General features: G+C 36.2%; 1 protein-coding gene across 1 annotated transcript in view; it reads right to left on the bottom strand.

Annotated features, from left to right (window-relative positions):
- Positions 1–602: 602 nt before the first annotated feature.
- The window catches only part of LOC107582625 (pleckstrin homology-like domain family B member 1), a 56,869-nt gene continuing 42,117 nt past the window's right edge, over positions 603–15,354 (bottom strand). The window contains exons 10-18 of the mRNA XM_016268538.1: positions 14,373–14,432; positions 11,983–12,111; positions 9,938–10,093; positions 9,750–9,860; positions 6,593–6,682; positions 2,866–2,985; positions 2,585–2,687; positions 2,271–2,321; positions 603–937 (exon numbers count right to left, since the gene is read on the bottom strand). Coding sequence (XP_016124024.1) covers positions 603–937; positions 2,271–2,321; positions 2,585–2,687; positions 2,866–2,985; positions 6,593–6,682; positions 9,750–9,860; positions 9,938–10,093; positions 11,983–12,111; positions 14,373–14,432 — 1,155 coding nt within the window. The remainder of the gene's footprint in view (positions 938–2,270; positions 2,322–2,584; positions 2,688–2,865; positions 2,986–6,592; positions 6,683–9,749; positions 9,861–9,937; positions 10,094–11,982; positions 12,112–14,372; positions 14,433–15,354) is intronic.

The raw sequence follows: 15,354 nt of genomic DNA, 5'->3' as shown, positions 1-15,354 counted from the left end.
ATATTATTACCAGTTTTTTACAGTTCTTTATAAAAATATACAGTATTTTTAAAAATTCATTTATTTCTGTCATGACTTCATTTTTTTTAAAGCTGAAAGCTCAAAATTTAGAAATCTTTTGTAACTTTCACTTTTGATAAATTTAATGCATCCCTGCTGATTAAAAGTAATATTTTCTTAAAAAAAAATACAAATCTTACTGACGCAAAACATTTCAATAGTAGTGAGTATTACATTCATTTTATAAGATTTTTATAAAATGTTTAATATTTATATTTAAATTTATTTTTGTTAATATTTATATTTAAAAGTGTATTATATATAGACTCATATCATTTGCCATACTCAAATCCCTCACAATTACTATGTAATGTACTACACGATCACAATTAAAATGCAATGTTTAAAATGAAAAGAAATGAGAATAATTTACGCTCCCTATGATCTGAAGTCTCACATTAGTCGGCCGAACACCCTATGAAGTCCACTTTGCAGGCACTATCGGTGAAAGCCATTAAGCAGATGGTTGATCATTTAGCTTGGGACAGGCATGTGGAGAGAAACCACAGAGCCGCCACTAATTCCTGTCACAGAGCCACTGGCTAAGCGCTCAGAGAAAGTGATTGAGGAAAGCATGTGGAAATGTCGAACCTGGACATGTTGTCAGGAGAGCAGGCCGAGTTGTTTCCAGTGGAGATGCTTGTGTCCATGCTGTCCGAGCTCTCCAGGCTGAGGGTGTCATAAGGCTGTTCCCTAGAAGAGGGCGCTGTGTGGTGCAGGATGGAGTGGTGCATGACTGGCCCAGAGGTGGAGGAAAAGGGACTGTTGAGCTGCGTTTGAGAGCCATGGAGCGCCTCCCACTGGCAATGAGCCTCTACTGCAGCTTTCTGCTTCAGCTCGGCCAGACGCCTCCGCTGCTCCTCAATCACCTGCTGGCCTGGTGTAGATAAAACACATACATGAAAGTCAAATCCACAGAGAGGATATGCTGTGAACTAAATGATCCCAAAACTGAACAAGCTAAGCAGTTTATAGGTCACAGATAGCTGCCAAACCCTTTATTAGACTACATAGTGCTTTGAAAACCAAGTGACTGCACATCCATTTAGGATGGCATAGTTTGCCCATAATTTGCTCCATCATGCCTCACACATACATATATAAATATGTGACTTATGTGCGCTGAATAAACAGCCAAAGCAATACCTCTAAATCAAGATTCCTTTGTACACTACCAGTCAAAACTCCTCTACTCATTATTTATTTTTGAAAACTATTGCAATTATGTTGTAACGTTAATAAAATTAATTTTTAAAAAACGAATGAAACTGATTAAACTAGTTAAACATTTATGCTCCCTGTGTTTTTGGATCAATCAATCAATCAATCAATCAATTAGTAAAGTCACAAAAAGTTTACATATTAAAAATGCAAATTAAATATAAAAAATTAATTAAACTCTTCTTACATTTGAGCTTTAATAAAATAAAATAAAATAAAATATTTCCCATGATTTGGAAATGATGTAGAAGTCACAAAAAAGTTTACATATTAAAAACGAAAATTAAATACATAAAAAAAATTAAGCCGATCTTATATTTGAGATAAAATAAAATAAAATATTCCCATGATTTGGGAATTATGTAGAAGTCACAAAATGTTTACATATTAAAAGCGAAAATCAAATAAAAAAAGTAATTAAGCTGATCTGATATTTCAGCTTTATTAAAATAAAATAAAATATTTTAAAAACCTGAATTATTATATTTGAGTTTTACTAAAATATAAAATAAAAATAAAATAAATAATTAGTCTTCATTTGTAAGTTAGGTACAATGTAGGATTTATATTTGCATAAAAAGTAATTACAAAATAGAATTAAAAAAACAATAATAAAATGTTCCCTGTGACTTTGAGAATTTTTATTTTTTACCATAAAAATGTTAACAAATGAAAATTAAATAATTACAAAAATCGAATTACACTGGTTTTATATATTTAAACTATGTAGAATTAAATTGTGTACAACTTTTGACTGGTAGTGCAGCAGAAGTGCTTTAAATATATGAAACTACAAGATTATCACTGATATCATGATTCAATGCATGCACAGCTATGCCATCAATGGGAAAAAAACCTTGGTAAAAGACCATTTGGACACGGCAAGACCGTTCCAATGGGGAAGGAAGTGCACAAAACGTTGAGGTAGAATTAATGAGGATGCTGATTATGATGAAGGGCAGTCCAATGCTACACAGAGCTCGCTCTACCTGTGGGACTGTCCGTACTGGAGGACGACTCAAAGACGGAGGGCAAGAATTCTGTTTGAGGGCAAGGGACAACAAAGGATGACTGATGATCAAAAGTTAAAACACAACTAAGGAAAACGATGAAAGAATAAACTGGTATCCCGTGGCCACTTTAAATAAGGAAAATAAAACTGATGTGGAAAATTACAAAAAAGCATGCAGGGTGAGTAAATAATGACATTTTTGGTTGAAGTTTGACGGCTCATCAGCCTTTTATGTTGATTTTACAACCAGCTCTGAAATGTCAGCTGTCAAGCTGCTGTGTTTCTCATTACCTTTCTGCTGGAGAGCCAGCTGCCTCTTGGTCTCAATGTCCTGCAGGGTGGCTGCCAGGTTGCGTGGGAGACTCCCGGTGCTGTTGACTACCATCAGAGGACTCTGGGTAAACAAAACAAACAATTATTTCCACCAGCATATTTAACAATAAGGAGGGGGCTAAATTACCACATTAAATGATGCAGGAGATTCTGAGAACTACACTATTTACCCTGGCAGGGGTGTAACAGAGAGAATTTACCCTGGACCGAGGCTAACACCGACTCAATGCTGTATTTACCCTGGCAGGAGTGTTGCGTCCCAGTGTAGCTGTAGTGTATGTGGGGGACAGACCGGCGCTGATTTTCGGTCTCGAAATTGACGATTGGCTGGTATCACTGTCCAGTCGAGAGCGGTACACCTGCAGGACAGAAAGAGTCGTTGTGAGTCGAAGTGTTGCTTTTCATCTTACTAATGTGAAATCGAGTTATATTCCTTACATCAGTAAACATAGCATCTGTAAGATTTAAAGGTGTAGTTCAACACAAAATTCAGTCTTAAAGGGTTAGTTCACCCAAAAAATAAAATTCTGTCATTAATTACTTAGTAATCTCGTAGCTTCATAAAATTCAGTTTGAACCACTGATGTCACATGGACTATTTTAACAATGTTCTTACTACCTTTCTGGGCCTTGAATGTGTTAGTTATGTTGCTGTATATTCAGGGTCAGAAAGCTCTCAGATTTCATCAAAAATATCTTAATTTGTGTTCCAAAGATGAACGAATGGTCTTACAGGTTTGGGACAACATGAGGATGAGTAATAAACAACAGAATTTTCATTCTGGGGTGAACTATCCCTTTAATTTACTCAATACAAGTCTTAATGTGAGCATGAGAAAATAAGATTTAAAAGCTACAGTGGAGGGGAAAAAAGTCATCATATGGTTTAAGTTTGACTTATAGCACACAAATTGCTGTTTTGAATAAATTAAGTAAACTTGAGTGAAGTAAATCTTTAACATTTGTTTTTAATTATATCAACATTGTTAAATGTTAGACAGAACACACTGATTTATATTAAATTATTTATGTTCCATACATTTTTGTAATTGTGATGATAATATATTCTTTGTTCCTTGATTTTAGACTATAAGGGTGCTTTCTGCATACTAGTGCTCAAAACTTTGGGGTAAGTAGGATTTTATTTTTATTGTTTTTTTATTGTTTTTATAGAAAATAAAACATTATTTTATTTGTGAAGGATGCAGTAAAACGATTAAAATTGAAAGTCATGACATTTATAATCTTATAAAAGATTTCAGATCAATGTTGTTCTTTTGAACTTTCTATTCATCAAAGAATGTACCATGGTTTCCACATAAATATTAAGCAGCACATCTGTTTTTTAATATTGATTAAATCTGTTCCGACGAAGAAACAAACTCATCTACATCTTGGATGGGCTGAGTATTAGTACATTTTTAGAAAATGTTTATTTTCTCAACTATTAATTCAACACTTTATTTGTCAGAACGTTTATGATAAATTACCGTATCATACTGGAAAAGGCAACCGTTTCCTAGCATGACCCTAATACTGTGCTTGGTGATGGCCATGTATATGATGTAAAGCTAACAAATATATACAGCACAAACGAAAGTAGGACTATAGATATGAAGAAAGGAAAATAAGTTTAAAAGAGAGAAGCAGAAAGAAGAGAGCAGATATGATACCTCACGAGGGGCAGTTACAGCTGGGTCAAGAGCAAGCGAGAGGCCGTGTGAGGAAGCGTTGGCGAGCTGGATGTCATGGCAATTACTCCCATACATCTTATAAACATCCGACAGCTTCAAGTACTCCTGAGACACGTTACCAGTCAACCCATTCATGCAGGACAGAAGTTCAGCTGTCAGTTTACTCGCATTAAAACCCAATGAGAGCAGTTCTGTCATATTCATACACCTACAGTGACAGGCATGCCTAGCTTGACCAACAGCGACATGCCTCCATCTAACTCTTTACATGAATTACAAATTACAAGTTACTCAAGCAGTGCATCCCAAATCATGTACTTTTGCACTGTTCTATGCCATTTTGTAATATAAATAGTGCAAGTAGTGTGTTCACACTGAAAATTCCAAAAAGAAAAAGTGCATTTTAAATACCCAGATGATGCACTTAAATAACTGGAGAAAAAAAAAAAAACGAAGTGTGAGATTTTGGACACTTCATGCATTCAACTGCTGCAGCTTTAATTACATAACGAAGGGGGAGGGGCTAACAGACACCATTTATGAATGACAAAATAACCTTATATAATTCATACACTACATTAATTAGGTACATAGTGCATAATAGTGTATAAGTGTATAGTGTGTCATTTGGGACGCAGCTATAGTTTCAAGTAGTCCAACTACAGCCAAATTACTTTAAAAAAAAAAGTAGCTGCAAACTCTCTAACAAAAAGTCACAAAAAAAAGATGAAGTGTGATAATGTGGAAGAGCAGAGGAGGGTGAAAGAGAGCTGAGCTTCTGGCTGTTACCTGCGCAGGCTTGCGTGATGAGAAAGCTTTAGCTGGGAGGGGAGGAGGAGGGCAGAGATGGTTTGCATCTCCAGCTGCCATTACCTCCTGGTACCAGTGCTCTAAATCTAGTGCAGGCATCTGAGGCCTGCCCCAGTCCGACTGACGCTTAACACACGCAGCACATCCATAAGCACAGAGAGAGAGAGAGAGAGAGAGGTGGAATGGTGGGATGCCAGAGAGAGAAAGAGAAGAGTGTTAATGAGCAACTGAAAGATTCGTTCAATGACTGAATGACACAGGTCGTTGGCGATACCCAGCCCTAACCGGGAATAAAACGAGAGGCAAAATCAATAAACTCCTTCCAAAACTTCAGAGGAAGTGTGATTTGTCTTTGGAAGCCTCCAAACATCAGATCCCAACAAGCCAAGCGCTTTCAATAAGGCAACACAAATTTAGATGTTTTGTACTGACATGTTCTCAGAGCACATTTTAGTCAATATTGGCAGTTTTAGATGCTCCAGGCTGCATGCATCGACAGTTAGTTCAGTTACCTCCTGAGGCACCATGGGATATGAGTGGAATGAGGAAGCATGAAAAGGGGAGGAGTAGTAAAAACTGAATTGTTGATATCAAGAATTAATATCCCGTGAAGGAATAAAAGTAAAAACGGCTTGCCATAGGAGTAGGGATGATCATCGTCTAACAGATCAGCCTCGCTGATCAGTGAAGCACATCCTGGGCGGAGGTTTATAAGTCAAACAATATCCTGAGTCTAAAAGATTTCATTTCCTGTTTCACTAACCAAATTATTATGGGACGGCACATGGGACGCATATGCTACCACCTGGCTAAAAAGCTGAATACTGACATGTTCTCAGAGCACATTTTAGTCAATATTGGCAGTTTTAGATGCTCCAGGCTGCATGCATCGACAGTTAGTTCAGTTACCTCCTGAGGCACCATGGGATATGAGTGGAATGAGGAAGCATGAAAAGGGGAGGAGTAGTAAAAACTGAACTGTTGATATCAAGAATTAATATCCCGTGAAGGAATAAAAGTCAAAACGGCTTGCCATAGGAGTAGGGATGATCATCGTCTAACAGATCAGCCTCGCTGATCAGTGAAGCACATCCTGGGCGGAGGTTTATAAGTCAAACAATATCCTGAGTCTAAAATATTTCATTTCCTGTTTCACTAACCAAATTATTATGGGACGGCACATGGGACGCATATGCTACAACCTGGCTAAAAAGCTGAACCTTATAGCTCTCCTAGCCCAAGAAAACCAAACTACAAAGATGAATTGCAAAATGTTTTGCTAAGAAACCACACCAACCATTTGAAGGTCACATGAGAGCATACTGTATTTTGAAAAAACTAAACATTTTAAAGATATGTTAACCAACAAATACATTCTAATTTCAAGTAGGGGAACAAATATTCAGCAGTTATATCTTTATAACCTAACATGCTCAAAGCATATGATTACAGTTCTGCTTACCTCCTTTATAGTGTTGGAGCTTTTGGGGAACGTCTTTCCACCAGTTAAGCTCTGGTATCTTCTCTCCAGATTGGCCAGCCTTTCCTTTTCCTGAAACACAGATTCCAAGTCAATCAGTTAAAGAGTATCACGGTTTCCACAAAAATATTAAGCTACACAACTGTGTTCAACATTGATAATAACAATAAATGTCTTGAGCACCAAATCATATTAAAATGATTTCTGATGGATCATATGACACAAAAGACTGGAGTATTTGATGCTGACAACTTAAAACAGTTTTTAAAATTATAATAATATTTCACAATACAACTGTTTTTACTGTATTTATGATCAAATATGTGACCGTGGACCACAAACCAGTCATAAGTAGCACGGGTAAAGTAGCAATAGCCAACAATACATTGTATGGGTCAAAATTATCGATTTTTCTTTTATGCCAAAAATCATTAGGATATTAAATAAAGATGTTCCATGTTCCATGAAGATATTTTGTAAATTTCCTACCATAAATATATTAAAACTTAATTTTTGATTAGTAATATGCTTTGCTAAGGACTTCATTTGGACAACTTTAAAGGCGAGTTTCTCAATATATATATATATATTTTTTTTTTGCTCCCTCAGATTCCAGATATTCAAATAGTTTTATCGCAGCCAAATATTGTCCTATCGAAACAAACCATACATTTTTATGCCAAAAATCATTAGGATATTAAATAAAGATGTTCCATGTTCCATGAAGATATTTTGTAAATTTCCTACCATAAATATATTAAAACTTAATTTTTGATTAGTAATATGCTTTGCTAAGGACTTCATTTGGACAACTTTAAAGGCGATTTTCTCAATATATATATATATTTTTTTTTGCTCCCTCAGATTCCAGATTTTCAAATAGTTTTATCGCAGCCAAATATTGTCCTATCGAAACAAACCATACATCAATGGAAAGCATATTTATTCAGCTTTCAGTTGATGTATACATTTCAAATGACTGTGGTTCAGGGTCACATATGTATGTAGCCTTGGTGAGCATAAGACACTTTTCTAACCAAAATAAAATATCTAACTGACGCCAAATATTTTGAATAGGAATGTATTTTTTCTTTGTAAACAAAGCAATACATATAGTGTCAGGAACAAAACAAGCATGATCTCAGTTGAAAAATTAATAAAACCAGAAAAATGTTTGCACAGTGGCTCAGTGTAATGGAACTATCCAAACAAACCAATTCATTCAAATGAGTACTTTTAGTTATTTTCTCAATGCACAGATTTTAATTCAATCATTTAATGCCTATTAATTATGTGCCCTCTAGAAGCTTGCATTCTGCAAGTGAACGGCATATTATTGTGCCATCTAAAAGAGGCACAAAATCACTTTCACAGACTTTTTCATTAACTGTTCCCTCCTGGTGGAATGACCTGCCCAAATCAATCCGAGCAGCTGAGTCCTTAACCATCTTTAAGAAACGACTAAAAACACATCTGTTCCACCTTTATTTGACCTCTAACTCTAACACTTTCTATTCTATTTTAATTCTACTTATCTATATTTATCTTTATTTAAAAAGAAACAACAAAAAACAAAAACTAGCTTTCTATTTTTTCTATTCTGTTGTTTTTCTTTGTTTGTGTGTGTGTGTGTATAATATATACAGTGGGGCAAAAAAGTATTTAGTCAGCCACCAATTGTGCAAGTTCTCCCACTTAAAAAGATGAGAGAGGCCTGTAATTTTCATCATAGGTATACCTCAACTATGAGAGACAAAATGAGAAAAAAAATCCAGAAAATCACATTGTAGGATTTTTAAAGAATTAATTGGTAAATTCCTCGGTAAAATAAGTATTTGGTCACCTACAAACAAGCAAGATTTCTGGCTCTCACAGACCTGTAACTTCTTATTTAAGAGGCTCCTCTGTCCTCCACACGTTACCTGTATTAATGGTATCTGTTTGAACTCGTTATCAGTATAAAAGACACCAGTCCACAACCTCAAACAGTCACACTCCAAACTCCACCATGGCCAAGACCAAAGAGCTGTCAAAGGACACCAGAAACAAAATTGTAGACCTCCACCAGGCTGGGAAGACTGAATCTGCAATAGGTAAGCAGCTTGGTGTGAAGAAATCAACTGTGGGAGCAATTATTAGAAAATGGAAGACATACAAGACCACTGATAATCTCCCTCGATCTGGGACTCCACGCAAGATCTCACCCCGTGGGGTCAAAATGATCACAAGAACTGTGAGCAAAAATCCCAGAACCACACGGAGGGACCTAGTGAATGACCTGCAGAGAGCTGGGACCAAAGTAACAAAGGCTACCATCAGTAACACACTGCACCGCCAGGGACTCAAATCCTGCAGTGCCAGACGTGTCCCCCTGCTTAAGCCAGTACATGTCCAGGCCCGTCTGAAGTTTGCTAGAGAGCATTTGGATGATCCAGAAGAGGATTGGGAGAATGTCATATGGTCAGATGAAACCTCAAAGAGGCACAAAATCACTTTCACTGACTTTTTCATTAACTGTTCCCTCCTGGTGGAATGACCTGCCCAAATCAATCCGAGCAGCTGAGTCCTTAACCATCTTTAAGAAACGACTAAAAACACATCTGTTCCACCTTTATTTGACCTCTAACTCTAACACTTTCTATTCTATTTTAATTCTACTTATCTATATTTATCTTTATTTAAAAAGAAACAACAAAAAACAAAAACTAGCTTTCTACTTTTTCTATTCTGTTGTTTTTCTTTGTTTGTGTGTGTGTGTGTATAATATATACAGTGGGGCAAAAAAGTATTTAGTCAGCCACCAATTGTGCAAGTTCTCCCACTTAAAAAGATGACAGAGGCCTGTAATGAGACTTGTCATTTGCACTTATATATTGTTGCTCTTTTGTTAGTTTTGATTGCTTGTATTGTCCTCATTTGTAAGTCGCTTTGGATAAAAGCGTCTGCTAAATGACTAAATGTAAAGCTAAACTTTTGAAAAGTTTTTCTTTCCTTCTTTTTTTTTTTGACCAAGCAACAAAGTAGACAATTGATGGAAGTGGTTTTGGAGAAATTTGGAGAAAGTCCTCAACCTAAAGTGTTCTTAAAATGAGCAAAAACATAAAAAGTGAATATAGTAAGTCATTTTCATTTCCTGTACCTTCTGTAGCAGCTGCAATGTCATACTTCTGTCTTTGGCCAGCCTCTCACACTCCTGAGCAGCCTGTATTCCCAGCTGATTGGCTTGGCTTTCCAATGCTGCAACATTTTCCTGGAAACAACAGCTTGTAAATGAGTTTGAGACATTCGAAATGGTTCCATGCTTTGTTATGTGTGTGTTTCATTTACTTTTCTTTTGGTGACGCTGCTGTGGTACTGAGTTCTGTCCTGCAGCAGCTGCTGGCTAATGGTCTCGCGCTCCTCCTCCAGACTGCTCTCCTTCTCTAACTGCTGGAACTCCAGGTCCTCAAACTGCTTAGTCGCAGCCTCAAGAGTCTCAGCTTCCTACACACACATACATAAAAGCAGGGGGTCAATAACTAGTCAAAGAAACCCATAAACAACAGCACAATGCATGCTCCACAGCAGCCAAGCTGAGTCAGCTTAAAAAGCCACAGGGAGAAACCAGGAGGAACATTATGCAACACAGGTTGCCAACCGTATCCAAATAATAATAATTAAAAATTAAAAAAAATTACATTTTTAAATACTTTAAAAAATATTTAAACTAAAATATATATGTATTTAAAATTAAATTACCATTTAAAATAACATTTATTAACTATTTATTATAATGATTAATTATTTTCAATTATTGGTAACAGATAAAGAAACACAGGTATGGGTAACATTAACAGGTTAATGTATTTAATATTACAGAAACCTTTACTATTAATACTATTTGTTATTATGATTAACTCTTTATATAATTCACATATAAATATACATATAATTTTTTTTTATTGCTAACTCTATAACAGGTACAAAAATGTTAATGTGTAACATCAACTAAAAAAACATCAGCCAGATACGAAATCAGCTAACACTTTAACCATATTTAGAAATACATTTTAAAATGTATAGAATATTTCTACATATTCTTAATATATTTTTATGGTTTATATGTCATTTCAAGACTTCCTGCAGTATTTCCATCAATCCCCAAAGGGTCTGGTTGCTGGTGATACACACAGATCTGTGTGGATATAATACACTCTTCCAGAATCCCTTACTGAATGATCTATCATAATTCATACAACTTAAACCCAAGTACATCAAACATTATTTAAACAATCAGCTGGGATGGTAAAACCGGGAAAGACTGAAAAAACAGGAATGACATTCAGACTTCAGATCATAAATGAATCTTATGAAAAACATAAAGTCTTGTCATTTCTATATACAGATTGCAAGCACACTGGCTAACACTTGCTGTCAATTCATCAAAGCATTTCTGAAACTGTGAAGCTTGAAGGCTCAGTGCACACATGCCATCACTTCTCTCTTGTGCAACCCTTGGGATATTTCTGCCTGCAAAAAGGGCTAGTCATCAAAAACACTGCCCGATAACTATGCTAATCAAAATAAATATTTTATATTTTAAACAGAGACTTCCTAGTATGCTTTGTATTTTTGTGTCTTTTTACACAAAATACATTGAAATAGCATCTTTTGGCCAAAGTATCATAATCTGTGTGGTATATAGAGAGAAGTGCATGATTTTCCCCCAAACAAGTTACATGCAAACCATTTAGCGATTGTAAAGATTTCATTGGACATGTCAATCATAGCTGATTGCCTATTTAATGTTTAAACAAACACTAACCTTAACCTTATTATAAAATCACTTCCAGATAAAAAGCAAGTTTGTTGATTTTTCTAAACTCTTATCGACTTGCATGATTGATTTGACCAATGAAATCGACTGTGGGTGGGTTTTGCACTTAGCTGGTTTGAAGGAAATAATCATGTGAGAGAAGTGAGAGGTATCAAAATAAAACTAGCACTACGTTAGTTTCTGCATTAATAGATTAGTACATTGTTAAGTGTTATTAATATTTTGGCACCAGACAGTAGCATGTAAGAAACCTCAAAAATACACCCAAAAATGTCGAAAACATGCAAAATCTTACCAATTAACACCACTTTACCTCCCATAAGATATTTAGACACTTTCAGACAAGAATAAAAACATGGTGTTCCCAGCAGAAATCATTCTTAATAATAATAAACATTGAATAATGTTTCTACTAGGATCATCGTGGTGGATTTGGTGTATAGACAACCCAAAGGAGCTTAGTTGGGAATGTGTATCTGGAAGGTGGGGTTTATAAAGCCAGAACTGTGGGGTGGAAGCAGTCGGTAAAGTGCTGATGTTCCTGATGGTCACTGACCCTCTTGAGTTGTTCCTGTAACTGCTCCCTCAGAGACTCAGGGCAGTTATGGAGCTGGCTCGTCAACTCATTGTACCCATCCTGAAGCCTCTCCAGGGCTTCCCGCTCCGCGTCAACATTAGCCCTCTCCTAGAAAGAAAACACACCATCCGGGGAAGGGGAGAGAAAGAGAACACACAGCTCAAATCCACGCCATGCAGAAGCATCCGAGGTTAGAGGTCACAAGAGAGTGGGTGGAGCCAGAAAGGATGAACTCTAAGCCTTATAAAACACTGCATGGCACTGGACTGTAGGCTGTCAACAGGGCCAAACAGACTTCTGTTCTCAGGCATTTCTTGGTCAAAGACTTCAGATGTAATGATTTTCCAATGGTATGTGCTTTTTAGATGAGATTATGCTATATCAGATGACAGGAATTCATTTGTTTGGGATCATCGGCTAGTTTGAAGCTGGCCTTTTTCTTTCTTTTATCATAAAAAGGAAGATTTGCAATAGCATCTTATTTAATGCATCAGATATATATATTTTTTTAAAGTTAGTCCTCTGATATTTCTAAGGCTAGATGTTGAGCTAGTATACTGCACATGGCATTCATGCATTGTGTTCTTTCCAGACCAACATTCATAGCACGTCAAAACATCAATAAATCAAAGCACAGAAAGAACCAGATTCTGAACTTTAAAAAGCCATTTTCAAGGCTTATAGGGGAATTTTCTCTGTTTGCACAAACACTGCACAGATTGTTTGCAGTCAAGATCAATCTAGTACAAATTACAGCTGGTCTGGTAACATGACCGCAGTGGTAGCCAAACCCCCGTAAGGGAAATGGGTTCAAAGCAGACAAAATTATCAATAAAGATCTGAATGAACAAACAAGTTATGAAAAACCAATCCAAAGTATTGCACAGTATCTTTGAATAAAATATATATATTTTCATATAATTAATTAATCAAAGTTTTTTTTTTTCTCTGTGGAACACAAAATTTGAATTTTTTGTTGCTCTTTTCTAAACAATTACAATGAATGTGGACTTTAAGCGCTTTTAGGTGCACAGGTACCATACAAGTATTATAAAAAATGTACTTGATATAAAAATCTATTAAGTTTTATCAGCTATAATGCTTATTGAAAACAGCAAGGATCTATTCCAGGTGAGTCAACTTTATTTTGTAAAGTGCATTTTTTTTTATAATACATTGTTTCAAACCAACTTTATAGAAAATCATGATGTTGATATATCTAATATCTTAATGTCGTCATGCCATATAGTTGCATTTAGAAGATTAGAGCCGAGTTATAATATACAGTAGTTTACATTTTGCGATGATACAAGTAATCAACCAGTTGAGATTTGCTATTGATAGTTCCAAACCTGTATAAGTTTCTTTTTTATGTTGAACACAAAATAATTTTGAAGAACCAAAAAGTTGTTGGTCCCCATTGATTTCTGTAGTAGTGAAAGAAATACTATGTCACTCCACTAGTCAGTGGAGACCATCAACTGTTTGATTATCAGCATTCTTCAAAATATCTTCTTTTATGTACAACATAAGAATGTACAACATTTTTGGGTGAACTATCCCTTTAACAACTTAAAATAAGCACTTAAATGTCCTACCACATTAGTTGTACTGACCACTTTTATGATACTTTTATGTTGCTTTTGCATCCTTTTTGAAGCTTGAAGGCTTCAGTTCCCATTCACTGTATGGGAAAGAACGCCAAGCACAGTGTTCATAATTTCCCCTTTTGCATTCCAGAGACTGAAAGTCAGTCTTATGAAAGTCATAATTTTCATTTTTTGGTGAACTATTCCTTTAAGGATCTCTCCAAGTGCATAACACTTGGCGGAATCGAAAAAGGAGACTAAAACACCCAGAGAAACCCAGAATCTGAAATAAAAGCTGGAATTCTGAAACAGCGTGCAGGAAAAATCTTTCTAAAAAGACACCCACTGTAAGTCACCAAGTCTCGCACCACTGGAGCTATTGTCCCTCAAAGCCAGCGTGCTAATCCCAAAGCCTGAGTTTGCGCTAAGCAAAACAGTTTTGAAGCAAAGGGGGCGAGCAGAAGAAACGGAGAGACTGTGAGTGCGGAAAAAAGCAGTGAGGAGATTAGAGGTTAATGAAGGTTTGTTAGTGTTGCCAAGCTTTGTAGAGGACCTGATGAGAACCACCACAAAAGGAGAGGAAAAAGACAACACCTCTTGTGAATGAATGCTTGATTACTAGACAGAACCTTGGCTTTCTGCCCAAACAAAACTAGTGAACTGCATTTAAATGTGACTATCGTCTTCAGATCCTCTATTGTGGAATGTAGAATGACCAGATGTAATGGGAAGCGCTTTGGCTAGTTTGAATGAGCACTTTTGCTCTTTCGTTTTTTTTACCTGGGGATGGCAATCGAGACCAGAATGGGCCTTGAGTGGCCATCCGACAGAATGGCACGCCTTTAAGGAATGTCAGAGACCAGAAAAGGCTGTTCAGTCCAGAGAGGCTCAACAGTTTAAAACACAAAACAGTCGTTTGGGGATTTGAAACTCTTAACAATTAAGGTGCAGTCATGTTTGAAGAACAGCTTACAATAGCAGTTTCCATTACCCTTCAAACTGCATAAATTGAAATTTCGAATTGAAAATGCACCTAATGGAAACACATACATTTCGCGAAAACTCCCATATATCGCAAAAAATGTTTACGCTTGCATGAGGTGTTTTTTCAGGCAATTCGAAAAAAGGAATATATCACAAAACTGCAAAGGAAACCGTTTTTTTTTTTCATATTTACAGGTCACCTGGCATACATAAAAGTAGATAACCTTGGATAACCCCGTTTACACTACATACTGCATACACCGCATTACGGCTGTGACATGGCCACCAATGCTTGTGTTTACACCCGCTGCGCCGCGGCACGTTTCAGAAGCATCCCAGAAGCAACTCTCAGCGCTGCTTCACTAAAGATAAACGCATACGTCTACTTTGATTAAAATTAATGGCTAGTGCAGTGGATGCAATATACGTAAATCTACCAACATCCGTTACCATGATTTATCACGAGAGGAAAAAATTAAGCTTTAGCCGCATAACATCGGTTAATGGAAACGTCATCAATTCGCAATAGGTTTTTTATCGACATTTATAAAATATCCCAAAAGTTTTGAGCAAATCTGTAATGAAAACCCGGCTAATGAAGTCACTTTTAAACCAAGCACGACCAACTGAACCAGTTGCAAAATCTGCGTGGGGAAATCTTATACCCTCATGCGAAATTCGAAATGATGGATTTCGACAATGAAAATTCACCAAGCAATGCTAAATATGACCACACCTTTATAGAAACATTTTTACTTCTACATGAAAAATGAATGCA

Source organism: Sinocyclocheilus grahami, unplaced genomic scaffold (genome assembly GCF_001515645.1).
Source record: "Sinocyclocheilus grahami isolate Dianchi unplaced genomic scaffold, SAMN03320097.WGS_v1.1 scaffold46.1, whole genome shotgun sequence".
Classification (NCBI taxonomy): domain Eukaryota; kingdom Metazoa; phylum Chordata; class Actinopteri; order Cypriniformes; family Cyprinidae; genus Sinocyclocheilus; species Sinocyclocheilus grahami.
The sequence above is the reverse complement of the archived record's forward strand: the minus strand, read 5'-3'. Positions and strand labels throughout refer to the sequence as shown.